The sequence below is a fragment of the Alternaria incomplexa genome (genome assembly GCF_024043165.1).
Source record: "Alternaria incomplexa strain BMP 0042 chromosome Unknown scaffold_7, whole genome shotgun sequence".
Taxonomy (NCBI): Eukaryota; Fungi; Ascomycota; class Dothideomycetes; order Pleosporales; family Pleosporaceae; genus Alternaria; species Alternaria incomplexa.
Genome location: NW_026249856.1, coordinates 1476175 through 1502703, shown reverse-complemented (window position 1 = coordinate 1502703; position 26529 = coordinate 1476175). Strand labels below are relative to the sequence as shown.

General features: G+C 52.4%; 11 protein-coding genes across 11 annotated transcripts; 7 read left to right on the top strand and 4 right to left on the bottom strand.

Moving 5' to 3' along the window:
- Positions 1-91: 91 nt before the first annotated feature.
- On the bottom strand, positions 92-1604 carry J4E90_005709 (uncharacterized protein; the record flags this gene model as incomplete). Its single annotated transcript, XM_051435262.1, has 2 exons — positions 92-1207; positions 1257-1604. The coding sequence occupies 2 exons, from the start codon at positions 1602-1604 to the stop codon at positions 92-94; spliced, it is 1464 nt and encodes a 487-aa protein (XP_051291286.1).
- An 888-nt stretch (positions 1605-2492) lies between these two features.
- On the top strand, positions 2493-3392 carry J4E90_005708 (uncharacterized protein; the record flags this gene model as incomplete). Its single annotated transcript, XM_051435261.1, has 1 exon — positions 2493-3392. One exon carries the CDS (start codon positions 2493-2495, stop codon positions 3390-3392), a length of 900 nt encoding a protein of 299 aa, XP_051291285.1.
- Positions 3393-3437: 45 nt separating this feature from the next.
- Positions 3438-4380, bottom strand: J4E90_005707 (uncharacterized protein; the record flags this gene model as incomplete). Its single annotated transcript, XM_051435260.1, has 3 exons — positions 3438-3864; positions 3913-4261; positions 4314-4380. The coding sequence occupies 3 exons, from the start codon at positions 4378-4380 to the stop codon at positions 3438-3440; spliced, it is 843 nt and encodes a 280-aa protein (XP_051291284.1).
- A 349-nt stretch (positions 4381-4729) lies between these two features.
- Positions 4730-6535, top strand: J4E90_005706 (uncharacterized protein; the record flags this gene model as incomplete). Its single annotated transcript, XM_051435259.1, has 4 exons — positions 4730-5045; positions 5092-5851; positions 5899-6136; positions 6194-6535. 4 exons carry the CDS (start codon positions 4730-4732, stop codon positions 6533-6535), a joined length of 1656 nt encoding a protein of 551 aa, XP_051291283.1.
- An 806-nt stretch (positions 6536-7341) lies between these two features.
- On the top strand, positions 7342-9310 carry J4E90_005705 (uncharacterized protein; the record flags this gene model as incomplete). Its single annotated transcript, XM_051435258.1, has 3 exons — positions 7342-7885; positions 7932-8986; positions 9131-9310. The coding sequence occupies 3 exons, from the start codon at positions 7342-7344 to the stop codon at positions 9308-9310; spliced, it is 1779 nt and encodes a 592-aa protein (XP_051291282.1).
- A 1281-nt stretch (positions 9311-10591) lies between these two features.
- Positions 10592-13497, top strand: J4E90_005704 (uncharacterized protein; the record flags this gene model as incomplete). Its single annotated transcript, XM_051435257.1, has 5 exons — positions 10592-10780; positions 10829-10917; positions 10966-11877; positions 11926-12595; positions 12646-13497. 5 exons carry the CDS (start codon positions 10592-10594, stop codon positions 13495-13497), a joined length of 2712 nt encoding a protein of 903 aa, XP_051291281.1.
- A 41-nt stretch (positions 13498-13538) lies between these two features.
- J4E90_005703 (uncharacterized protein) lies at positions 13539-15723 on the bottom strand (the record flags this gene model as incomplete). Its single annotated transcript, XM_051435256.1, has 2 exons — positions 13539-14066; positions 14125-15723. 2 exons carry the CDS (start codon positions 15721-15723, stop codon positions 13539-13541), a joined length of 2127 nt encoding a protein of 708 aa, XP_051291280.1.
- Positions 15724-16488: 765 nt separating this feature from the next.
- J4E90_005702 (uncharacterized protein) lies at positions 16489-17636 on the top strand (the record flags this gene model as incomplete). Its single annotated transcript, XM_051435255.1, has 2 exons — positions 16489-16909; positions 17275-17636. The coding sequence occupies 2 exons, from the start codon at positions 16489-16491 to the stop codon at positions 17634-17636; spliced, it is 783 nt and encodes a 260-aa protein (XP_051291279.1).
- A 1418-nt stretch (positions 17637-19054) lies between these two features.
- Positions 19055-19991, top strand: J4E90_005701 (uncharacterized protein; the record flags this gene model as incomplete). Its single annotated transcript, XM_051435254.1, has 4 exons — positions 19055-19424; positions 19479-19835; positions 19883-19925; positions 19976-19991. The coding sequence occupies 4 exons, from the start codon at positions 19055-19057 to the stop codon at positions 19989-19991; spliced, it is 786 nt and encodes a 261-aa protein (XP_051291278.1).
- A 721-nt stretch (positions 19992-20712) lies between these two features.
- On the bottom strand, positions 20713-22089 carry J4E90_005700 (uncharacterized protein; the record flags this gene model as incomplete). The annotated part of the gene is made up of 4 exons (XM_051435253.1): positions 20713-21256; positions 21312-21672; positions 21726-21858; positions 21928-22089. The coding sequence occupies 4 exons, from the start codon at positions 22087-22089 to the stop codon at positions 20713-20715; spliced, it is 1200 nt and encodes a 399-aa protein (XP_051291277.1).
- Positions 22090-24438: 2349 nt separating this feature from the next.
- Positions 24439-26336, top strand: J4E90_005699 (uncharacterized protein; the record flags this gene model as incomplete). The annotated part of the gene is made up of 2 exons (XM_051435252.1): positions 24439-24598; positions 24652-26336. 2 exons carry the CDS (start codon positions 24439-24441, stop codon positions 26334-26336), a joined length of 1845 nt encoding a protein of 614 aa, XP_051291276.1.
- Between the last annotated feature and the right edge of the window lie 193 nt (positions 26337-26529).

Below are 26529 nucleotides of genomic sequence, written 5' to 3'. Positions count from 1 at the left end.
ACTGCACTACTATATCCAGCGCTCTGATGAAGAGACAGCAATGAAAACTAGAATACCTATTGAAGTCTTACCCAAACAGCTAACTGACAGCTCAATAGTTCATGTTTATCATAATCGTCTTCGGTTCCGTAAACGCCCTCAGCGCATGGACGCCACACTCCCTGCCTAATCCACTCTCCTTGCTTCCACCAAACGGTGTCATGGTGAACATCAGACTCACACAGTTGACACCAACCATGCCTGAGTCAAAGTCACTTGCTACGCGCAACGCCTTGTTGATATCCTGGGTAAACACACCAGCCATAAGGCCAAAGTTTGTGTTGTTCGCCAACTGCATAATCTCTTCCTCTGTCTTGAAGGACTTGACGACGGAGACGGGACCGAAGATCTCTTCGCAGTGAATCTCAGAAGTGGGATCAACGTCTGTGAAGACGGTGGGCTCGAGGTAGTAGCCTGATGTGCCAATGCGCTTGCCGCCGACTGCGAGGGTGCCTCCACCTTGTTGGCCGCGCTCGATGAAGCCTTGTACGCGCTTGAACTGGGCTTCGTCGACCAAAGGCCCGATGTTTGTCGATGTCTCGTCTGGGTCGCCAATCTCCTTTGTCTTGTCTTTCATCGCTTGCTTGTACTTCTCGATGAAGGCTTCGTAGATGCCTTCTTGTACGTAGACGCGGCTGGCGGCGAAGCAGACTTGGCCTGTGTTGGCAGTGATGGCGTTGGCGGTCCAGGTCACCGCGTTGTCGAGGTTGCAGTCGTCAAATACGACGGCGGGTGACTTTCCTCCTAGCTCGAGAGTGACACGCTTGAGGTTCGACTTTGCGGCCATCTCTTGGATCTTCTTTCCAGTTGCGATAGATCCTGTGAAGCTGACCTTACGGATGCGCATGTGGCTCGCGATCAAAGCACCAGTGCTTCCATCTCCAGAGAGGATTTGGAAGACACCAGGTGGGAAACCGGCTTCTTTGATGAGCGTACCGAGAGCCAGCGACGAGAAGGGTGTCTTTTCAGAGGGCTTGAGAATAAAGCAGTTTCCTGTGGCGAGTGCTGGGGCTGCCTTGAGTCCAATGGTGCCGATGGGACCGTTCCAAGGTACAATGCCTGCGGTGACACCGAGAGGCTCGTTGCGGACGATCTTGAGGAAGCCGTCCTCCTGGGGCCAAGACTCGCCGCCGAACTTGTCGATGAAGCCAGCGTTGTATCTGAAAACCTGGAGTGGCATTAGTAGACATACTTGATCCTCTGGAAGCTGCACGCACCTCTGCGCAAAGACCGATCTCGAAAGCACCGAAGGCTGCTGGCGCACCTAATGAGATCCTCGATAACTGTGCGATACCCTCTGCGTTCTGCTCGATGAGATCTGCAAACTTGTTCAAGATACCTCGGCGCTGATTCGCGCTCATCTTCTTCCACGCTGGGAACGCCTTGTCCGCCGCATCAACTGCAGCGTCGACATCTTGTTCACCTGCTAAGGGCACATCATCTGCAAGCAGCTCGCCGTTCTTCGGGTTGTGTAAGGTGAGCTTCTTCGGCGACTTTGAGTCAACATACTCATTGTTGATGAAGATTTGCTTTGGTAGGTTCTTGGCAGAGTATTGTAGTGTCATTATGGGCGAAATATGAGGAAGAATATCGTAAGAAAGCACGAAATGTAGGGTCCAAGAAGGGTATATTAAACTTGTACTCGAGAGACGGCGCACGCGTATGAAGCGCTGGCTAAGTAATCTCACCTCTTAACTAAAGTGGTAAGTGTCAACTCCGGAGGTCTGCAGCCTGGTGGCGGTTGCTGTCGGCTGCGCGAACGCATTGCAGCCATGGGTAGCACTGCATGAGGAGAAGTTAGCTTGGCGACGACGTGGTGTCGCAAGACCGTTTGTCCGGATGATGGCGATGGCGCTCGCGGTTTGTTTTCCGTGTCTTCGGCGCGTGCACGCGTCGAGTCAGCGTCTCCACTTTCCCCGCATCGCCCCGCGTCATGCTGTGTGACGGCCATGGCGAAGCTGCGTACGACAACTTTGAATCATGTCTATCACGCGCGCAGGTTGAACGAGAGTCATGCCAGATGCTGTAAAGTTAGAGTTCGCGACGATGCCTACGAGCGTGATCCATATTGCAGGTGGGATCGGCTTTTGACGTAAGAGTGGAAATGGTCACCGCTGAAGCAAACCGCGACGTGAGGAAGCATGACGGCTATGCTTAGAGATATTTCAAGGGATTGCCAATTAACCATCACTACAAGCTGCCAACTCGGAAGATGCTTTCCTAGTAAATGCGGAGAAGGCACACACGGGACGTCTCTGCGTTTTCGTAAGGCGGCTGCTTGAGCTACTCACCTAGATGGACAGTATCACACCGATAGCCTATATTATACAACAGTGCAATTGACATATCAACTACTATTGCAATTTAATTTGTCGACCTGATATCCAGCTCCTAATTGTCCCATATACGCAATACTTCCAAAGGGGGTCTTGATCACGAACGCTTTTCCCAAGATGTCGAAGAAGGTCGCTTTGATCACCGGCGGAGCATCAGGCATGGGCCTAGCTGTTGCAACAGCTCTCTCGAATCGGACTGACGAAGACTGGGAACTCCATCTCCTGGACATGAACGCCGAAGCCGGCAAACAAGCAGCTAGCAAGCTGAAGAATACCCAGTTCCACCAGACAAATGTCACTGATTACTCTTCGCTTGTCTCCGCGTTCGAAGCCAGCTACAGCCCATCTCAAAGGTTAGACTTTGTATACGCGAACGCTGGTATTGTGGAGCGCGACAACTTCTATGCGAAACATGACCTAGATGGTCCACCTCCTCCACCACCAAATCAGCTAAGCGTAGACATCAACTTGAAGGCGGTGATCGACACATCATACCTGGCTTTACATTACTTCCGCAAGGCCATGGCAAAGCATGGAAGCTTGGATCCCGTGTTGGTCATGACAGCGTCTTGTGGCGGACTATACCCATCAGAGTTCTGCCCAATCTACAGTGGAGGCAAAGCCGCCGTTATACAATTCAATCGCGCCATCACTGTCGCATACCACCACGAAGGGATACGCACATTTACTACGTGTCCAGGAACCGTCAACACTGGTCTTTTGAGCCAGGAAGAATGGAAGTCTTTCCCTCTGGAGTACTTCACACCCATGGAGACGGTGGTCGATACTGTGGTGAAACTAGTGGACGGAGGCGAGATCGTGGACGCGAAAGGTGTGAAGAAGACTGCGGATGAGCATTGGGGATTGACGGTGGAGGTGAACGGCAACAACTTCTACTTCAATGCAGGACCGGAGTTTTGCGATGATAACATGCGGGCGATGATGGCGCACACTAGCATGGCGAAGCAGTTAAGTAGATTTGAAGGAGGCAAGAAAGACGGTACGAACGGGGCTTAAATGTACGTAGATACACAGCAAATGTCGAACGAATTCCATACACTTCTAGAGCTTAGAATGGCGTCCTGATGCAAGTCTCATACCACCATCCACAGCAATGTCTTCCCCATTAATGTATGCTCCTGCTGGGCTACACAGGAATACCATGACGCCAGCGATGTCCTCTGGCTCGCCCAGCCGCTTTCGCGGATTGTTATCCTCCAGCTCTTGCTGCCCGCCCAGCATCTCGATCAGCCCGTTTGCGAGTTTCGAGGGGAAGAAGCCCGGTGCAACGGTGTTGGTTGTGATATTCCTGGGCCCGAGTTCGACAGCGAGCTGCCTTGAAAGGTGGTGGGCTGCAGCTTTGGAGATGCTGTACATGATAGTGCCGTGCTCACCGACGTGGGGAACGGTCGTGCCGGCTGTGGAAGAGACGATGATGACGCGGGAGGGCGATTGACGGGTACCAGCGCGTTCGAGCAGGGGTGCGAAGCTGTTGGCGTTAGGAGCAGCACATATGTTGTTACTGGTCGATACTCACAGTCGTGCCAGGTTGAAGACACCGCGAACATTGAGGTCGAGCACTTTCTTGCTCGACCAGTCTGGTGTCGGATCGAACGGCCCTCCCCATGTGGCTCCCGCGTTGCACACGAGGATATCCAGCTTGTCATCTGTCTCTTGGACCTTTCTGACTAGCCTCTCGATATCTTCTGTGTCCGCGACATTGGCAGCGACGCCGACCGCTGTACCAGATACAGGCAGCTTGTTGAGCTTCTCGACCGCTTGGTCGATGCCTTGCTCTCCTTCGTTCTTACGCGCGGAGATGAAGACTTTCTTCGCACCGGCGAGGAGAAAAGCGGTCGCAGTATGAAGGCCGAGGCCTCTCGAGCCTAGTGAGACGAATTAAAACGCGTTCATGTTGGTTGCATTAATGTTGCTTACCTCCAGTGACGAGCGCGACCTTGCCGTCGAGGCTGAACATGCGGTTGAAGTCTCTCAATTCAGACATGGTGGTCAATCCCCGATGTCAAGGAAGAAACAGTACGATAGCAAGCGAGGAACAGTCTCGCGATGCGCCATGTTGATGAACTGTCTGGGGTACATACGCGCCTGGGAAGCTCGGTGTGTGGAGTTCGATATCCTCGGGAGGAGCGGACGCGTCTGTGCACCCCCGCGGATACCTCGTCTACCGGCTGCAGCAACAACGCCTCCCCATGATTAATCCTCACTATAAGCCATTCTCTCATCATGAATGCATCTGACTTCTTCGCTGTGTGGCTTGAGAGCGATTGTCGTCGTCTCGCCTTCGCCATCTACCCTGATTGAGCCTGCCATTCTCGTCCCCTACCACCATCACAATGCCGTTCGCGTCGCCATTCCCAGTACTTGACATTCCAAAATGCAACCTGCTCGATTATCTGTTTCCCCAGGAAGCAGCGCCTTCAGACACACCGATTTGGATAGACTCCAAAGATACCGACCAGCACTTGACACCACGATCGTTGCTGCAATGGTCGAAACGGCTGGCCTTGGGTCTGGATCGCATTGGGAGTAAACCAGGCGAGGTGGTCATGATCTTCACACCAAACCACATCTTCGCTCCCGTAGCCTACCTTGGAATTGTGGGGTCGAAGCGGATCTTCAGCGGCGCGAACCCAGCATACACCGTCTCTGGTAAGTATCATGCAAGAACAGCAGGGATTATACTGACAGCTTCCAGAGATGATACACCAAGTTGCGAATACGGAGGCAAAGTTCATTCTCGCGCACCCAACTCTCATCAAAGCAGCCGTAGCAGCAGCGAAAGGTGCCGGTCTTCCAGAAGGCCGCGTCTTCCTCTTTTCAGACGAGCCTTGCGCACCGGTCGAAGGCTGCAAAGACTGGAGGGACATGTTGCCATCCCCGGCTGAGAGCAAGGCATACAATTTCCCGAAGCTTTCAGAACAAGAAGCAACCACCACAACAGCGACGGTGAACTACTCCTCCGGTACCACCGGTCTACCCAAGGGCGTCGAAGTAAGCCACTACAATCTGATTGCGAACCTCGAACAAACAATCTTCATAAGATATCTCAATAAGCCATGGAACGCGGAGACCCGGCCTCAGGAAACATGGATCGGGTTCCTACCTCTATATCACGCTTACGGGCAGCTCTACACCATAGCCATGGCACAGAAGCTGCAGATACCTTGCTATATCATGAAGAAGTTTGAGTATGAGGAATTCTTGCGGGTGATTCAGACTCACAAAGTCACACATCTGCAGGTTGCGCCGCCAATTATGGTCATGCTCAGCAAGAGACCAGAGACGGCGAAGTACGATCTTAGTAGCGTAACTGATATCCTATGCGGTGCCGCACCACTGTCAAAGGAACTCCAGAATGAGATCAGCAAGAAGCTACAATGCGAGATCGTCCAGGGCTGGGGTATGACGGAGGTTACTTGCGGAGCCATACACGTGCCAGGAGGTACTGTAGATGAGTAAGTTCGTCCTCGCCATCTCACCGCTCGCTTCTAATCAGCCACAGCTCCGGTAGTGTAGGCCAGCTAGACCCCAACTGCGAATGCATGCTTCTCGACGACGACGGCAACGAAGTCCCCGAAGGACAGCCAGGCGAACTTCATGTTCGTGGTCCCAACATATGTCTTGGCTACTGGCGCAATCCAGACGCGACTAAGGAGTCTATCTCACCAGATGGATGGCTCAAGTCTGGAGACGTTGCTATCGTGAAGAACGGATGGTTCTGGATAGTTGATCGAAAGAAGGCTAGTCACTTTTGCCTTTCAACACTCACGATTGGAACGAGTGCTAATACTACCCAGGAGCTGATAAAAGTCAACGCTTTACAAGTTGCACCCGCCGAACTGGAAGCCGTGCTCCTCGAATTCGACCCAATCGCCGATGCGGCTGCCGTTGGTATCACGCTTGATGGGCAGGAATGGCCACGTGCATACGTCACGCTCAAGGACGAACACAAGGGCAAGACAACCGCGGAGGATATCCACAGGCACATGAAGATCAAGGTCGCAAAACACAAGCAGCTTGTAGGAGGCATCGTGTTCGTGGACGAGGTGCCGAAGTTGCAGTCTGGGAAGATCATGAGGAAGGTCGTCAAAGAATGGGCGAAGAGGGACGCTGAGAGGATGGGCAAGGCTAGACTCTAGACAGCCCTGTACTATAGTCATTTTCTGCACGCAATATCAGCGACAGCACATCTTTGGCTATTTCGTATCCGAACATGATGCGTCTGGCACTCATCCGCTTTCAGAGTACCTGCAATGGGATTAACACCAGACGAGCGTGAACACGACAACACCCGACGCCTGATCATGAGATCACGCGTGTACACTGCATTTTGCATGAATCAATGTTCTTTACGAAACTCAGCTTTCATGACATGTCGCTCTTGCCGACTACCCCCGCCTTCCCCACACATCCCAAAGTAGGCAAGCGTGACCTTGCCAGCTTTGAGTTCATGCTGGATCGCACCTGAACAGCCCCGCGTAAGTACATCCGCAACCCCTCAGCAGATGCACACCCTTGACACCCATCATGCCGCCACAAGCATTACCGTAGTCATGCATCTCGGCCTGGCTAATACAGCAAGACAGTGCGCGAACCCAGACGCGTTCACGTACCGGTCGCAGCGCCTGCGAAAACCGGCCTAATCTATGCCGCATGCCATGCACCAACCGGCGTGCGAGGAGGTGTACAGTGAGATGTGTGAAGACATCCGAGGCGCGGTTAAACACTCCAGAGATGTTGGTTCGCCCCGATACAGTGGTCGGGCTGCCTCGCTATCTTCTTTATGTTGATTGAGTAGCATCTTCAAGCTCTATCTACTGTCTTCGAGGCTGCATCTCAGCATACCCTATCGACTTTGTCCTTCTCGCTTTTCGGTTTATCTCTGTGATCACGTATCTGTCACTCTCCTTTGGGATAGCACCTACCAGTCTTAGCAACCGCCACGATGGGGGGCTCGGAGATGCCAAACGGACTGAACGTCAACGGCTACGGTCACAACTACGACTACCCACCATCGCATGTTGATGGACCCTACAGAACCCTGGATCAATATCATTCCAAGCCAGCCAAGCTGCGAGTGGCATGTGTTGGCGCGGGTGCATCAGGGCTGTGTCTAGCCTACAAGATGGAGAAGATGCTGGAGCCTGGATCCTGGGAGCTGACGTTGTTTGAGAAGAACGCACAGTTTGGCGGAACATGGTACGAGAACACCTATCCCGGCGTCGCATGCGATATTCCATCGCATGACTACAACTTCACCTGGGACCCGAAACCCGACTGGTCGACTTTCTTCGCAGCAGGGAAGGAGATCCAGGGGTATTTCGAGAACTTCGCCGAGAGACATGGAAGCAAGAAGTACATGCAGTTGAACAGCAGGATCGAGCAAGCCAACTGGAACGATGAGGATGGGTGCTACAGCCTTACCATCAGGAATCCCAAGACTGGCTCGATGAGGAAAGATTGGGCGCACGTCTTGGTGAACGGTTCAGGTGAGTGTTAGACCAGCGTCATATTTACACGCCTAACAGATAATAGGCATTCTGAACAACTGGAAATGGCCAGACATTGAAGGTCTTCACGACTTCAAGGGTCCCGTCCTCCACTCCGCGTGCTGGGATCACAGCGTCGACTTCACAAACATCAACGCCGCCGTCATCGGCGTTGGTTCGACCAGCGTCCAAATCGTACCATCCCTTCAAAAGGTCGTCAAGGGGTTGGAAGTATACATGCGGAGTCCGACATGGATATCGCCTCCGTTCGGCGCCGGCGCACTGAACGACGACCTCCAGAAGGGGCAAGATGTCGACCCTGGACAACGGCAGTACACTTTCACCGAAGCCGACATCAAGAAATTCAAGGAAGACCCGGAGTATCACTTGGAGTTCCGGAAGAAGATCGAAGCAGAGATCAACAGCTTGTTCGGGATGTACCAGCAGAACTCAGAACTCCAGAACCAGTTCAAAGATGTTATCACCAAAGAGATGCACCGCCGTATGGGGCCTGGCCACGAGAAGCTAAAAGAGTTCATAATCCCCAAGTGGTCCGTTGGCTGCCGGCGCATCTCGCCCGGAGACGGCTTCCTGGAGGCTTTAGTGCAAGACAACGTAACTCCAGTCTTCGACGGCATCGAACGAGTAGTTCCGGAAGGTATTAAGACTAAGGACGGTAAGATCCACAAACTCGACGCCATTGTCTGCGCCACTGGCTTCCAGGTCGCATTCCAACCCGCCTTCACGGTTCGCAACGGCTCCAACGTATCCATCAAAGAAGACTGGACCACCGGCCCGAACCTCTACATGGGTGTATCCGCTCCTCGATTCCCGAACTTCTACACTATTGTCGGACCTGGCGCGACATGGAGTAACGGCACGCTCTTACCATCGATCGAGACAACTGTAGAGTATAGCATCAAGTGCATGAAGAAGATGCAGAGCGAAGGCATCAAAGCTATGAGCGTGAAGCAGGACGCCCTAGATGAGATCTACGCGCATTTTGATGAGTTCCACAAGACGACAGTGTGGCAAGAAGAGTGCCGGAGTTGGTTCAAGAACGGACAGATCAAGAACAGGATCTATCTGTGGCCTGGTGCCGTAAGTACCCTTCAGATTTTATGTTGCGCTTCCTTCCATGTATCCCTGTCCCAATAAACGGTGGTGTCGCGCATACCCGACCTTATGCGCGCATCTCCTATCAACCCCGCACAAAGCTGTTCGCGACTGACTCATTCAATGCAGACGATACACTTCCTCAAAACCATCAAGACACCGCGCTGGGAAGACTACGACTATGTATACAGATACAAGAACCGGTTCGCTTTCTTAGGCAACGGCGATGTGAAGGCGACGGCAATGAAGGATATGCATGGCTTGAGCCCCTATATTCGCAACTGGGACCACGAATGGGACGTTGACTAAAGGCGGCCGAGCTGACATCTGTCGATGGGTCAGGCGTACCGTCGCTTGTTTGTACTGGATCTGGGCCCGGATTTCGGGTTGTTTTCTTTCCATTGGCATCCGAGCGTGCTGGGCGTTTCCCGTCAGGGTTCATAATTTACTTTTCTTTTTTGACAGACTGCTACTCTTTGGTTCATTTGCATCGCGCATGCATGCGTGCCCATCACTTCGGCAACCCCGAATGGTTTGGAAGAAAGTTAATATTGGTGACTGGCAGCTCTCACAGCCGTCAAGACCCCTCAATCGCGCACGGCTTCTGTCGCAGTTCGCTAGGACCTGGTGTGCGTGTCGAGCTATAGTGACTATGGCTAGTCTGATTGCGTCCATGGATGCATGCTTCGGATGCTCGCATCCTAGTCCCAAAACGACCGCCAAGAAGCAAACATCACGATGGTTACAAGCTCCGAGACTCCGCCACCCCAATCGCAAGCCTTGACCCCGCTCATCTCGACGTCTTTCGACTCATGTACCCCGGATTGAAGACTCACTCTGCCCTAACACGAATCGTGATTTCCCGACTACCGTCGCATAGGGACGACGCCCCACTGCGCTATGGCCTGCAATTGGGCTTTGGGTGAATGCAGAGCAGCCCCAGACTCAGCTCAGATGCGAACTACTGACGCCATAGGTTCATGTGACGATGGCCTCGAAGCGACAGAGTGACTTGTTCCTCCAACCAAGCGATCCGCAATGCACTCCTACGTCAACTGTAGGCTTCTCCGCAAAGATCGGCTCAATGCCGGTTAACGAGCGTGTGGAGAGGGAAATTAAGCCATGCCGTAGGTTTGGCCTTGAGCACGGTGTTCTCGATTCTGCAAGCACTCGCTCTTCTGGGGTCATGATTCGTCAGATCCGGTACGCAGCTCGTTCCGAGCATGTCGAGCCGACAGCATTACTAGGTACATGTCGTTCGGTTGCTAGATTTACGAAGAAGCTTGCCAAAAGCCAACGTGGTCGCATAGCTTGGAGATGCCCAGTACAGTGAAACTGCGGGGCCCCACCTCCACGAGTTGAAGGCCTAAACCTCTCCAAAATCTAGCGGTTAACGTTTAGGGCTAGATTAGGCCTGGGTCACTTCATGCTCGTGGAACTCGGAGTTTAGGTTGACAGTCGTCCTCGCTGTCCGGTCTGCGACTCCTCTCCCCGCAACATCCACAACGCTTTGCGACAAGTAGTGTGATTCCCTGCTGACGTCTGTCCGCGAGACACCATCCCCCGTACATACCAAAAGCGGCACCATCGATGGCCAACGAAAGATCGGCAGCACCTGATAACAACATGAGCGAACAGCGCTCACCGGAACCGGCCTCGAAAGCCGGCAGCAAGCAGGAGCAGAATACATCGGAGAAGGGCTCCACGAAAGGAAAGTCTTCAAAACCTCGACACAGGGCGTCAGTCGCTTGCGCGTCGTGCCGAGACCGCCGGATACGAGTATGTCTGTTCTATCTGCTTCCACGATACGTTTTGACGACTTTGCAGTGTGTAGTACCTCCCGGCGAGACAGAGTGTACACAGTGTAAACGATCAGGGGTGGAATGCGTCATCAAAAACGACGACGAACGACGACGGTATGTAATGTGTCTTTACTGACTGATACCAAGCTGACACCTGTACAGACCTATCTCGAGGGCATACATGTGCTCTCTCACCGATCGCGTAGCACTACTAGAAACAATGCTGAAGGAGCGAGGCGAAGAGCTACCCCCAGCGAATCACCCTCCCAAAACCCGCCATAACCCTCAACCCGACGAAGAAGGTACATCACCCACCCAGAAAGCAAGCGAAACCCAAGCGCACAACAACGAAAACCATTCCAGTCCAGGCAGTCAACAAAGCCCACAAGATGACTATCCTGATTTCGAACAGCACGAGATGAACACGAATAGTCCTCGTTTCTCAAACGGTGATGCAGAAAGCGCGGGCTCGCCATCTATGCTACCACCTCCAAAGAAAGATGGTATGGTCAACCGTCTCCTCTCTACTCGAGGCCATCTTAGCTTTGATCAGTTGAACGGCCGCCTCCGCTACTTCGGTCCAACAACAAACTGCCATGTACATTCTGAGTCGGTCAACCCCTTCGGCGCAACACAAGAGATGAATGAGCAGGCTCGACGCGCCGACAAGATCATCCGCTCTCTTCCACTGGAAACATACGACTATCTCATGGATCTGTTCTGGCAATGTTACAACCCGGTCATCCATGTTTTGCACCAAGATGCTTTCAACGAAGACCGCGAGATGGGCCATACACAGTTCTATTCTGGGTTCCTACATGTCTGTGTTCTGGCCATGGGTTACCGTTTCGCAAACAAGGAAAGACTCGACATTAGAAGAATTGGATTACCGGGCATGGAGAGCACGTTACATCGCGAAGCAAAGTACATGCTGGATCATGAGCTGGAAAGACCGGGTGGAATACCGAGCGTAGTTGCATTGCTTCTGCTAGGCGACCTCGAGTGCGGCGTCGGTAGAGATAACCTGGGCTGGATGTACGGCGGGATGGCTGTGCGACTTGCTTTCGATATCGGGTATGTTCTACTGGAAGATATCTCAGTGGTATACTAACGTCTACATAGTCTCCACCTCGATACACGACTCTCAGGTCTTCCAGAACGCGAGGTCGAGATCCGCCAAATGACTCTTTGGGCATGCGTCATCTACGACAAATACTGGGCACTTTTCTTGGGCCGGCCGACCTCGATGAAGCCTTCCGATCTTGAAATATACAACTTGACAAAGCAGTTTGAGCGCCTTGGCACCTGTCGACCGGCTGGACTGGGGAAGAGCATGGAGACCATGATCTACGAAGCACTCCTCGATCTTATGGAGCTCGCAGGAAAGATTACCGAGAATATGGATCCGCATCGCTCGCAAAACGCTGCTTCCGACTCACACACCGCCGTAGATCGAAATCAGTATATGCGCATGGCAGCGCTGGACCGCGAGTTCAGCAGTTGGTACGCTAGACTACCCGAGCAACTGCGCTGGACACCAGCCAACATTGCGACTGCTCCATTCTCGTTCTTCTTGTTGCATCAGCAGTACCACGCTAGCTTGATCTTGCTACATCGGCCGTTCGCATTGTATGAAGACCAAGCAGGCAACGAAAATGGACCTGACGACCATTTCTCTGCGCTGAGTAGGACAGTGTGCACCAAACACGCTATTCGCGTAGCAAGGATATATTGGCAACATCGACAGCGATTCGATACGAAGCAAATTTTCGTAACAGGCATGCAACATGCGGTATGTAGTAACCGAGCCTTTTCGTCTCTCTTACTGACAATTTTCCGTAGGGTACAGCGGCGACCGCCCTCGTAGCAGCTTTGGCGTTCATCAAAGACCCCACCTCCAGAGCCAACAACATGCAGTACCTCGAATGTCTGTCCGCCGCTCTCTCAGACATGGCATCTACCTATCAACCTGCGGAGCGAATGTCTACCGTACTCCGTGCGGTGATGGTAGAGCTACGCGGCGGCCCCGAGCCCCCCAACTCTTCGTTCAACTTGTACAAGCCCGCATCCTCGACAGTACCCGCGCGAAGAGGCAGCACAATAGATATGGACGCCGACATGAACGACAACCAGCAGTGGGCCAAGAAAAGGCAGACCAGCAGCGGAAGACCTAGAGCCGGCACAGGCGGAAACAGAAAGACGAGAACGATGAGTATGAGTACCACAATGAGTATGCCATCTGATCAAGGGAGACATGGGCTCAGCATCAAAGCTCCTCCGCCACCCCGGTTCGACGACCCAATTCAAAACAACGATGGGTACGTATTGGTGACGCCACGTTCGGAACTCGGTAGTGTCGGCTGGCCCAGCATATCGGAACCTCCTGAGCTTTCTCACAACATGTCCACCCCCTCCACCACCCTTTCTTCTTCACACATGAACCGGAACTCTGGGGCCTGGATGGGCGCAGACTTTGATCCTCACGATCCGATTTCGCAACTTGCTAATGCGCATTTCCCCGAGCTGAGCGCGTTTGATGATCTTGGTACAGGTGGTAGTGGTGGTGTTAGTGGTGGTGCGATTGATGGAGTCAATCTGGATTTCATGCCACTGGGAGATGGAAACGAGTGGAGTCTACCCAAAGAATGGAACGGGCCGAGTGATATGGATGGATTGAGTGCTTTTGATATGTAGTGTGTGCTTGGAGCCGCGAGTTTATCTGATAAGGAATTGTATTAACCCTCCTTGATATCGATGACGGCATCTCTCCCCGTACTACCATTTTTCTCTTTACTATGGTCTGAGTGCTCATCATCAGCCACAACAGTTCCCAATCGCGTCAGCCCGCTTTCCCTTCCCTCACCCATCCTCTCCACCATACGCTGAATATGCGGATGCGAGGGCGCAGGCCTCTGACTTGATCTCCTCCTTCCCATGCCCACCCCGACTCCCATAGGCATATGCTCTGCCCCTCTAAGTCGTAACCGCATACCCTCTTCCGTCGACATGGTCCTATCTACGCGCCTTGGGGGCTCCAAGTCTGTGTCATTCGGAATTTTCGGCTGCGTCCTTGGTCGTAGCCATCGCCAAAATTCCTTCGTTTTCTGCGCCCAGATGCTGTAGCCATATTTTGTCGAGAGGAAGCCGATGATGCTGAAGAAGGGTATGCAAATTGTCACCAAGACGATGGCGAATGGCGTGAAGTTTGCCGGACTTTCAGGCATGTTTGTCATGCCGAAAACGGAAGTTACGAATGTGAGAGGCTATTAATTCGTTAGTCATCTGTTCTGAGAGCTTGTAGAATTTGGCATATGCACTTACCATGAAGAAGAGATTGACGATGGTCAAGACCTTGATGTTGTACCCTTGGTGCACGGTGACATCTGCTAGCTCAACAGACTTCCTGGACTCTTGGATGCTAGTACCAGAGAACAACTGCTCCTGCAATGTTTCAATCTCATGCCGTCTTTCATTATTTTCCGAGATAATGATCCTAAGCTCTTTCATTTCCCGTTCGAATTGAAGCCGCAACGTCCGCAAACGCCGCTTCCAGTGATCGTTGCGCGGCGACTCCTCGAAGAGCGGCCAGAGCGTCTTGTTCTGGCCTTCCCATATATCGTCGGTGAAGCAATCCTCAAAAGCGTCGATCATGGATTTAATGCTATTGTTGACGTTGCCCAAGGTTTGATGTGCGTAGAAGTATCTGCGAATCCAGGTAAAGTCTTTGTCCTCGAACAGTCGGGCTCGGCGTAACTCTTCGCTAAACAGGAAGCCCAGCGGCGGAGTGACTAAGTCGGTAATCCGCTTGTAGATTTCGTCGAATCGCTTCCTCGCGTCCCGGTATTCCGTGAGTAGAGCATGAAGGAATGCTTCTGCACCGTTAAGATATTTGTGGCCAGTTTCGAAGGTGTATGGCGTTCCATTAGCTGGTGTCGACTTCCAGTCCGGGAAACTCTCCAGCTGCAAGACTTGCCATGGCGACCAGACATCGTGCACCCATCCGAACTGTGTCTTCGCACGTCTTCCCCTGTTACGGATGCGGCGTGGTTTGTCGTCATAAAGGACAAGCGCAACGACTGCACTGCACCGCGAAAGTGGTATATGATGATCAGATTGACCCGTTATCTTATCCGCACGCTGCCATTGCATGGGCTGACAGTCATCTCCAACGATAGTATAGTATTCGAAGTTGAAGAAAAAGGTCCTTTGGTGTTTAGGATTCTGATTGAAGGCTCGGAACATATGCGCAGATGAAGCTTCTGTTTCGACTAGATGCCGGAATAGTTCGTCCATGTCAAAGGCATCATTCAGCGTCAGATGAAGTGCACCAAACAAGATTGGTGAAGGTTCTCGCGCTATGGTGATACGTCCAACCACTGTTTGGTCCGGCTGCTTGCCAACGTCTCTCAGCGCATGCCAAATCTCAGTTGCCCGGCTCATGTTATTTTCAGGACCGGTCACTTCAATCAGCTCAGGCAAACCGTTGGTTCCGACATTGTACACTTGGAAGTGCGAATAATGGCTCCGGTCATCTGCTGGCCCGGGCCCCATGTGGAAGAGATGAGATTGTTTGGTAAGCTTCGCGGGATCAGAGATGATCGATGCCAGAATCTCTCTGCCATGTTCAGTCCAGTTATGCGTCTTCAGATGCTCACGTAGATGTTCATGGTCGAACGAATGGGACGGTAATTCGTCCTGGACAAAGTAGTCGTCTTCTTCATCGCTGCTGTCGTCAGAAAGCGTCGAGGTATCGGCGAAGATAGCATCGCCTCCATGTCGTGTGGATGTGCGGCGAAGTTGTGAGGCGTCGGATGATTTGAAGGTGTCGTTCGTTGCTGATAAGCTTTTCAGCAGCGCCTCATGGGAGCGCTGGAGCGACTCTAGCTGCTTCCGAAGATCGTCAATCTCAGTCGTTGCCATCTGTAGTGTTCAAAGTCGTGCGACCCGACATGCGAAAGCTGTTCTCGAAATCGAACTTTACAGAAGGTTCTGCTTATGTCGTGTAGGATTGTTAGGATCCGGCCCCCACACTAGCGCTGCAGGAAGCCCAGCCTTTCAATTCAGCATTCAAGTTTCCCATCCAATCTTCATCTATGCCAAGGTGGAGCTAGGGTGGAGCTGGGTCCAGAGCCGCGATCAGAAGAGGGGCCATTGGCCTAATGCGTAAATGCACACCGGTTGTATGAAGGAGTTGTGAGGAAAATATGCAACACGCCTGCTTAGGGTCGCTCACCGCCCTTTTCCAATTGGACATGCTCAAGTCGCAAGCCAGTTCAGATCGAGCAGTCGAGCACGAGGGCTGTCTCCAACAAAGTAAAGATGATTCCGCGTCGCGGGTAGAGGCTCTTCTGGAAGCTCTGCTGCTTTGTTGGGATCTCGGGAGCGGGGAGCTGAGCCGGCGCGAGGGTTCACATCACGTGACCACCACAGAGCTGCTTTCTTGACTTCTCACTGTAGTCGCATTATCGTCTTCTTGCCCAGGTGAGCATTTGCGCATCTCGTAGACGACGCGACCTGACGCGATATGACGCGGCCTACTTTGCGTTTCGAAACGCGTCGAGCCAGGATGTCGTTTTTTTTTTCGGTCGCGTCATCGGCGCTCGCTTATCGATTGCCAAATTTCCTTTGCCCGTGATCTTCGTGACACCAGCCCCCATCATTGCCCACGTGAATTGAGAGGGCATGATGCCTACCCTTCCCACTTTTCTTTCGGTATCGCTGCCTGTGGTTCTGGCTGCTCTAATTTACCAGCTAGGGCTGCCCGCTTTCATCAGCGAATACGTACCATCCACGTTGCTTCCAAATCTCTTCGTACCCACATACTGCTACAAGTCTGTCAGAACGCTTTCGTCGGAGTTCCCGCATGCCGAGTGCTTTACCACCCACGACGGCAAATTCTCCAGTGTCTTTGTAGACAATGCAGCCCCTGATGCGGTCAAGGAATCCCGCACAGGTTACGTGTATCCTGGTTTTTGGGATGGACACGGTCACTTGATCCAGTTCGGAGAATCTCTAGATTCAGTGAGCCTCTTTGGCGCCGATTCAATGGATGAGATCAAGAGGAGACTGTTGGATTATAAGACAGTCCGTCCAGAAAAAGGAACTAGTGAGCAGTGGCTACGGGGCGTCGGTTGGGACCAAGCTCATTTTGAAGGGAGGTGGCCAACTGCAGTACGTTGGACCTGATGAACGTAGACGCGCTGAAGTGACCGTGCTGATACTGACACTTCATCTAGGCAGATTTGGAGATAGATGAGAGATTCAAGGATCTTTACGTTATGCTTGATCGTGTTAGTTCTCCGTGCGAAATGGGAGCGACACATATACTGACTTCGCGCAGGTTGATGTTCATTGCATCTGTGAGTCAGCTCTGGAAATCGAGCATGAGTTCAATCTAACTCAGTAATTTCATCTTAGGGGTATCTGAAAAGGTGCTTGATCTTCTTCCGTCATTCAGTATACCTCCCGGAGGCGAAGTGCCGGCAAAGGGTGTCTTCTGCGACAATGCCATGGATATCGTGCTGGAGTATTACCCAAAGCCGACAAAAGCGCGCAAAACCGAGTTCATTAAGACTGCGATGGCAGAGTTGAACAAACATGGTATTGTTGGGATGCACGACGCCGGTGTAGTGCCGGCAGATTTGGAGCTATACGAAGAGCTCGCGAACGACCCGGACTGGACTGTGAGAGTCAATGCGATGATCGAATGCGACGTCCGGAACACGTTTTGTCCCCAGGCGGTCAGGAAAGTTTCGACTCCGAATGGCCGGTTTCATGTGAAGAGCGTCAAGCTTTTCGGAGGTTTGTATACACGGCCCACTCTCAACAAGTGACTTACAATGTGCAGATGGGGCTTTGGGCTCCTGGGGCTCAGCTATGATCGAGCCGTACAGCGACAAACCGGAGTCCTCCGGCTCTTTACTTGTCAACGCGACTACGCTGTCACGTGTGACATATGATTGGGCCGTAAAGGCAGGGTACCAAGTTAATATTCATGCTATTGGGGATCTTGCTAACAGGCTTGCGGTTGACGCGTTTGAAGCGGCGTTGAAACGCTTGTGTCCCCACGCTAACCTCCGCGACTGTCAAGCTAAACGTCGTTTCCGCATTGAGCACGCCCAAATCATCCATCCAGATGACCAGCACCGGATGTCAGAACTTGGTATCATTGCGTCAATACAGCCCACACACGCGACCTCGGACATGGGTTATGCGGAGAGCAGGCTTGGCCAGCAACGAACAAAAGATGAGGCGTACCGAATGCGGTCGCTCTTACCACTTCGTCCAGTCCTCGGTAGCGACTTCCCAGTCGAACCCGCGAGTATCTTCGAGGGAATGTATGCGGCAATCACGCGACGAAGTCCACGTACAGGACTGGACCCTAGCGGTGGCAAGGCTGGCTGGTATCCCGAAGAGAGCCTCACTTTCGAACAAGCTTTGGAGGGTTTTACGGTAAACGCTGCATATGGTGCCTTCTTAGAAGGCAAAGCTGGTGTCATCGAAGCGGGGGCGTATGCTGACTGGGTTGTTCTCGACGAACAACTTGAATCGCTGGACCCAGAAGCATTGAGAAAGGTGACAGTGAAAGAGACGTGGGTGGGCGGCAAACGAGTCTATTAACGGCCCGGTCATGAAGATCTTGTTCGGTAGAGAGGTTGAGCGGCGAGATCTCCCTCCGCCGGCCAACGCCTGACATCAGCTCGGCAAGCCATTGATGCAGCACAGTCGACTGGACGGCTCCGGCGGCCGTCAATCAAAAGTCTTCGAGAAAATTCGAGCGGTAGGCTGCCGGCAAGAGAGGGGTCATTGATCTGCATACTGCCGCCAGGGGTTGAGGCTGCGGGTCATAATGTGTCCTTGCTATTGGAATCACGTCTATAGGTGTGCCTTCAACTCTTTATGCCCAACATGCATTCAACCCCACACGTTTGTACTACATTGAGCGTAGGTCCCGCTTGTATGTCGGGCCATCCCTAGCACAACTCACTATCCCACACGACCATCAGGGTACTCAGCCAACCAGACAGACGCCATTACCGCTCAATGCGTTTGACACATGGCAAATGCGAGAAAGAGTTTTCCTAGTCTACACATGCACGCTCGTGTTGATGATTCTCCCGGGCGCAGCTGACAATCGCAGTAGCGTATAAAACTTTGCTAAACTGATAGTTTGCATCTTGATCACACACTCAAATACAGCAGTACTACCTGACAACAGAAACAACAAAAACACGTATACTCGTACCTCATCATGACGACCATCGAACGTAAGCCCACTGCAGAACTATCCAAACCTACTGCCCCTGTCGGGTCCCTTACCGTCACACCCCCAATCACACCGAATGCGACCAGTACCGCGGCGCATCAGCTAGTTTCCGAGATCAGGGACATATACACGGTACTCAACGAACTATCGTCATTAGCGCCGTCGGAGCAAGTCAACTCTCTCCTCACACGACTCGTAAACCTCTGCGTCGTACCTTACAGCGCAGAATTTACATCGTATTTTTTCCGTATACCTGCCACAGAGAGCCTTTGCTCCAATTTGCGACCGCTATGTTCAGAAGCCGAAGGAGAGTTGGAGAACTTCTGGGCAAAGCGCATGCTCAACGACATCAGCGGTAAGAGCAGCGCAATCACGCATCACACTGAACTACAAGTCTAACTTTCTTTAGGTACAATCACAACACCTGAGGACATTCTGACAACTTTCCCTTACCACCAAAATTACGTCGATCTCTCCCGCTTGGAATGTTCTACCATAGAAGCGTTCCTCCCCAGCCCACCGTCCAAAATCGCTTTCATCGGCTCCGGTCCATTACCTCTGACCTCCCTCTGTTTCCTGGACCGCTATCCTAACGCGCAAGTGCATAACGTGGATCGCGATGCCTCCGCGCTTCAAGTCAGCGAATCGTTATGTAAGCGGTTAGGCTATGGCAAGCGCATGAGTTTCGCTTGTGAAGACATTACCGAGGTTTCGTCAAACTCCGAATGGCAATCGTGCCAGGTCGTCTTCCTTGCTGCGCTGGTTGGTACAGATACGTACACGAAGCTCAACATACTCAAAAGCATGGTGAAGAAACTGGTGCCAGGTACATTGGTGGTGGCAAGGAGCGCGCAGGGTATGCGAAGTGTGTTATATCCGGTATGTTTACACCGACTTCCAGTGCAGTCATGTCAGGCAGTAGTCATTAATGAAAATACAGATAATGGAACTGTCAGAAGAACTCCAATCCATCGGTGTCGAGATTCTTGCCGAAGTACATCCGTGGACTAAAGTCGTTAATTCGGTCATCGTTCTACGCGTGAAATGAAGGCGAACGTGGTTCATTGGTACAAGTTGGCTTGAGGTGCATATTTGCTAGGTTTAGCAGCTCACATAGTGTATTTGCATAGTTGGCGGCGTATGCGGCACTTCCCACAACGATATGACGAATCGAAGCGAAAGGGAAATTCACGAACGGTGTATCGCACGACTGGCCTTAATCTCCGCGATATGTTTACTTGAACATGAAAACCTCATAATGGTGGCGCTAGTTATTGATGTCAATGTATGCGAATGGCTCTGGCACTATCTCTCCACAATGACCGCGATCTCCTTTCGGTACTTGGTACGAATAGCATATCATCCCCAAGTCCATTTGCGAAGCCAAGGTTTAAATTTGACATTAATTCATTGGGAGACTAGATCACGTCAGAAGCGACGGCACATGGTAAAGAGACTTGGTATTAGTACGAATGAATGTCTTTGCGTCATCATGAGCCAGTTGCGCCATACATATTACAGTCGTTTCATGTGAGAAAAAAGTACCTGGGTATCCAACTATCGAGCGGCTCAGCCTCCTTCCTACTGGCCTAGACTAAAGATGCAAACGAAATCCTGACTTTCGGCCGTTAAAAATATTCCCATTACCGAGACCGGCGCGGTCCTTCCCCATTCTCCAAGTGTGGACTTGCCCAGTCGATTTCAGGGTTATACATCTTGGGGCTCCCCCCACTCTTGGAGTTGGAACTACTCCCCGCCTCTCCGACATCATTGGTCACAGTGACTTGTACGTCTGTGCTCTTCATGATACCAGACCCTTTTTGGTCGTCGTCAAGGATGGCCCGATCGCTCTCGTCGTCGCCATCAAGGATGCTCTCGCCAGGTAGCCTAGAGTGATAGGCTTTGCTGCCTTGGAAGTTCTTCATGTGAATGCTGTTTCCTTGTGCGACGCTAGAGTTCCCATAGCCGTAGTGTGGCGTTTTGCCCGAGCCCGTCAATGTCGAGGGCATGAACTTCTTGAAAAGATGATCGAATGCTTTGCGGAGCGGAGGGAGGGATGCGATGAGGATGCCGATGGAGAGTTCGGAGCTGGACCAGATGGTAAGATTCACGCCGTCCCATGTAGGATCTTGCGTCTTGGTGATGGCTTTGAGTTCGATAGTTTTGAAGATTGAGCATATCGTGGCACTGTGAGACGTCAGTGGTAGCTCACTCATAGGGACTGTGAAGCTTGTTCGCTTACGGGATACTCAGCAGGAAAACGATCCTGATACCCAGTTGAGTTCGACTGTTCAACTGAACGCGCGAAAGATAGATCAGAGGCGCAGCCATATACACCACGTCGGTGATGATGTTGCTGATACCCTGGGTATAGGATAGTGCGAGTGTGCCCTTTGCCCAGCAATGGCTTTCCCCGGTAAACCCGAAGTTCCAGTTCCGTTCCAGGGGTGTGCATCCGAATAGCGTCAAGACCGGTGCAAGGAAGTTGAAGGCGGTGACCATCAAGATCGAGAGCCAAACGATAACTTGGTACAATTTGGAGAAGTTTAAGACGAGCAGCCAAGCGCAGATGGACCATTTGAGAAAGGCAACGGCAATGATGTCTGAAGTCATCCGTTAGCAATGGAAAGGTGGTAACGTGAAGTTGCAAACTCACTGACGATCTGTGTGATCCAAAGGTGATAGCTGTATGTCCTGAGATTCGGAAAGACCGTCGGGTCCATGATGTGGCGCCCGAGACCATTGTTGACAACGACCTGGTTCAGTGATGTCGCTGTGATGTTGAGAGCCTGGTGGACTCGTGTCAGCGACGAATTCCACACAGTCGGGACGATCTTCGGGACTGGGGGAAGACTCACAGTGGCTATGATCAACAGGTAATCACAGGCAATGAACTTGCGTGATCGCAGTCCGTACACGACTCTCCATACCAAGAAAGCGGTACTAATCACCGTTAACGTCCAAACCGGGATGAGGATCTTCAAGCGTTGGTCCGGCCATTCTTGTGTACCTGCGTCCATGATGCACTGCAGCGGGGTCGTTCAGGTGCGGAATGGCATGGATCGCAAAAGTCACAATCGGTGAACAAGAGGAAAAAGCAAACAGCCACTCAATGATCGGGAGTGCCCCGGGGTTTTCAAGTATATTCCTTCGCGCCACTCATCTCTTGCGTCGGCCGTTCTGGTTCAAGACGGGCGAAGCGAAAGCTAAACAGCACGGTCGCGGGTGACGGGAGAAGGCCGCCAGATCGATCAAAGAAGGTGCACTCGCTCGAGACCAACTTTCGAAACAATCCAACACGGGGATATCCAGCTCTGCATCCTAGGGTGACGGCCGCCGAGCTGATCTGGCAGTGATGCCGCATAAATTGAGGCCCCACATGCTGCGTATTTAACCCATCATCACCCAATGAAAACGGCATTCAGGGTGGGCGGGAAACCATGATTCAAGCGTACACTTTAGAAGTACAACCGAACAGGTCACACCATGTAGAGTCGCGATTGTGGCTATGTGTGCGCATGAGAACTTCTGCATAGGACGACGCATCTTGTAGATCTTGTTGCAGATCTCAGGCCCGCCTACCATGGTCGCAACGCTGGTGGAACACTGGAAGGGTGCATTAAACCGACGGTCAGAGAGCGAACGTGCGATCTTGCATCGTCTCACGGTGCTCGGGGTTGCCGCATGGACGTTGCGCAATCTTTCGTCTATCGCCCCATGAGATGGGAATGGTGGAAGAGGTGGTAGCGAGTGCCAGGCCAAACGGCGCTAGAGGTGCTAGTGCGGCTGGCGCATGAGCTAAATGCAGGGCGAATTCTCCGCATACTCAAACTCACCGGTACATAGAACGAACCGAAGCCACCTTTCACGGCGCTAGCTGCCCAAGACCTTCTTCTCATTCTAGCGCTCTACCTAGTGACAAAAAGAACATTCCATTATGTGCGCTGCGACATTCCCTATCGTCGACCTGCAAAGTGTCGCAATGTCATGTCAACGTGCGGCTGAGCCCAAAGAGAAGATACTTCACACTCCTTCCTCGGGCTCTCCTCGTTGGCCCGCATGTGTGGGCCGATGCGCAGCAGCAATCGGGCCTAAGACTCAGTCTACAGGGAAGAACGCAGAATATTGAGCTGAAGGGGACCGGGTCTTTACTACTCCGCGGGCCGCCTGACTCAGTATCCTGACGCAACTCCAGCCGTGCGGAGGGAGTCCATGGTGCGCCCATGAGAATATGCCTTTCCGATATTCATGTTGCATCTGAGTGTCGACTACGACAACGTGGACATCGTCGCGCTGGCATTCCTCACCATGGACGAAGACACCATAAAGCTATCGATACGGCAGAAGAGAAGGCAATGATACGCGGATCGGAAGCTTAGCGGTATGTTTCCTGCAAGCGAGGTGGCCATCGATCCCGAATCGCGTCCACTCTCCGAAATCATGGTACCTGGTTCCCCGAGATGGTCTCAGATGGCGAATCAAGGATCGAGGTCTCCTGGTGGCCTTATTACGCTGCATATCCCGCAACAATGTACCTGCCGTGTTCCAGAGGAGCGGCATCCTTTGCTGCAGTCCTTTGCAAAATCTCCGAAGCCATAATGCGTTCTTAGAAAGTGCCGACCCCAGCTTTTTAACGTGTACGCCGCTGCCGTTGCCAGAGCTGTAGCTTGAACTCAATCACATGCTGGTCTGGGGCCGAGGACATCTGTCCATGTCTTGTCTCCCGTCCAAAAGTGGGGCCTACATCCGGCAAGAGCACCCTGAATCGCTAACTCGGTCCTTCTGTACGATGCGCTCTCTACGACGAGCCGCAGAGATTTTCATTGGCCCACATCAACATCAGACCACCGAACGTACCTCGCTTCCATGTTCACTGCTGCTGCGGCTGGCCGGTTATGAGCCTGATCTCTCTGGTGGAAGAACGTTAGCACCCCGGCCCCGGACCGCAACGGAGCCCACAAGTCCCTGATGTTCACCGGGAGTCAGGGAGTTGTAATTGCACGATCCCTATGCGGCCTGTTTATAGGTTCAGATTACTGAACCCCTACCAGAAGGATTAACGTCCGCATTCTAGAACGAATCTGTACATGGCAACCGCCAGCGCTGCGCCACGGCATACAAACAATTTACCAGACTATCGTTCGCCCTCGCGGTATTAGTGGGTCGATCAATTCCTGGATGAATTCGGTAAGATAACACCGCAATGTAGGCCTTCCCACGTGGCGAACATGTTCTCGACCAATGCGAGCAGCGAGTAAGTACTTTGTTCGGTCCGTATAAAGCATCTAGTGGCTGCACACCCTCACAGGTTCATTGCAGCGCGCATCCAAATTTACTTTCGTTTAAACTTAATATTTTGGACCTTCAAGATGCCTGTATTCTCTAGGTTAGCCGTTGCTGTTCAGCTCTTTGCTGTAATCCTGTCGCCAGTTCTCGGTGCCGCCGCTAAGCCCCAGTATGACTATGTCATTGTCGGAGGCGGTGTCACTGGATTGATTGTTGCCAACCGCATCACTGAGGACAAGAGCAGTATGTGTTTCAGCCCCAGACTTTGTCGAAAACTTCACTAACATCAGCCCCAGAGACTGTCCTTGTCGTTGAAGCGGGTGACAACGTCGATACCGATGCAACCAAGATCCCATACAAGGCCAATGACTTGACCTCTGCGGCTGGTTTGATTTGGGAGAACATCAACTCCCTACCTGAGCCAGCTATCGGCAACACATCGTACCAGGTTGTTGTTGCCAAGGTCCTCGGTGGTGGATCTGTCATCAATGGCATGGTCTACGACCGCGGCTCAGCTGCCGACTACGATGCGTGGGAGGCTCTCGGCAACAAAGGATGGGGTTGGAAGGGAATGGAAGAGGCCTTCATCAAGGGTACCACTTTCCAACCTCCCACTCCCGATGTTGTCAAAGACTTCAACATCACTTGGGATGAGTCGACCTACGGTAACGGACCGTTGACGGTCTCAATCACATCCAACCAATATGAGGATATCAAGGACTACTGGGCGGCGTGGAAGGCCACTGGAATCTACATCCCAGAGGATGGAAACGCCGGCGAAGCCTACGGTCCTTCTTGGTACGCCAACACCATGGATGCGACCACTGGACGCCGCGCACATGCTCGCTACGCGTACTACGACCCCATTCAGACTCGTGCCAACCTCCACATCCTCACAGGTACCACCGCCGACAAGATCATCTTTGACAACAAGAAGAAGCCGCTCATGGCTACTGGTGTCGAGGTTACCGACAAGACTGGAAAGACTTCCACCTTCTACGCTAAGAAAGAGGTCGTCCTGGCTGCGGGCGCTATCCAGACACCTAAGCTCCTTCAGCTCAGTGGTATTGGCCCCAAGTCCGTCCTGAAGGCTGCCGGTATCGACGTCAAGGTTGAGCTCGATGCTGTAGGCTCCAACTTCCAGGACCACCCATACGCCACCGTTGTCTTCAACACCACTTCCAACTACTTCCCCAACCAGAACTCGCTGATGACCAACGCGACATTTAACGCTTCCGCTTGGGAGCAGTACGTTGAGCACAAGACTGGTCCTTACACCTATGCCCGCGGTAACGCCCTGGCTTTCATCTCCCTGCCTGACATTACCAAGGACTTCAAGTCTCTTATCAGCACCCTTAACAGCCAGACCGCCACCGACTACCTTCCTAGCATCTACAAGAATAGCAAGAAGCTCGCCAAGGGCTTTGCTAAGCAGCGTGCAGTCATTGCTGACATCTTCGGCCGCAAGGATGCCGCCGTGGCCGAGTTCCCCGTTCCCGCGGACGGCTCATACGGTCTTGTCGGTGTCGAGAAGCCCCTGTCGCGTGGTACCGTCTACATCGACGCAAAGAACCCCAACGGCCCTCCCAACGTCGTCTACAACGCCTTTGTCAACCCCATCGACCGTATGGTCATGGCCGCTGGTATGCGATTCTTCCGCACCGTGTGGGCCCGCCCCGAGCTCGCCAGCCACAAGATCTCCGAGACCGTCCCTGGTGCTCAATACACCTCCGACAAGGAGATTTACGATGCCCTGCTTGCCCAGTCGATGTTGTCCCCTACTCTCGCTCACCCATCTGGCTCTTGCCCGATGATGCCTGAGAAGGACGGTGGCTGTGTCAGCGACAAGTTGATGGTTTACGGCACACAGCATCTGTCTATCATTGACGCTTCTATCATCCCTATCATCCCGTCTTGCCATCTCCAGGCTACCATGTACGGTATTGGTGAGAAGGCTGCTGAGATTATCAAGTCCAGGTAGAGCGTGGGGATGGATTAAACTTTATTCTTGTATATAATTAGTTACTTTAATGTATCCAGCGACTACATTAGCCATGAGCGCATGTAAAAGTTGCATGGTTCAAGATTGCTTTGAGGACTACATACCTCCGCTCACCTTCTTTTGATGCCACCAAACTCAATGAATACCTCCGGGCCACACTAAGCAAGGTCCT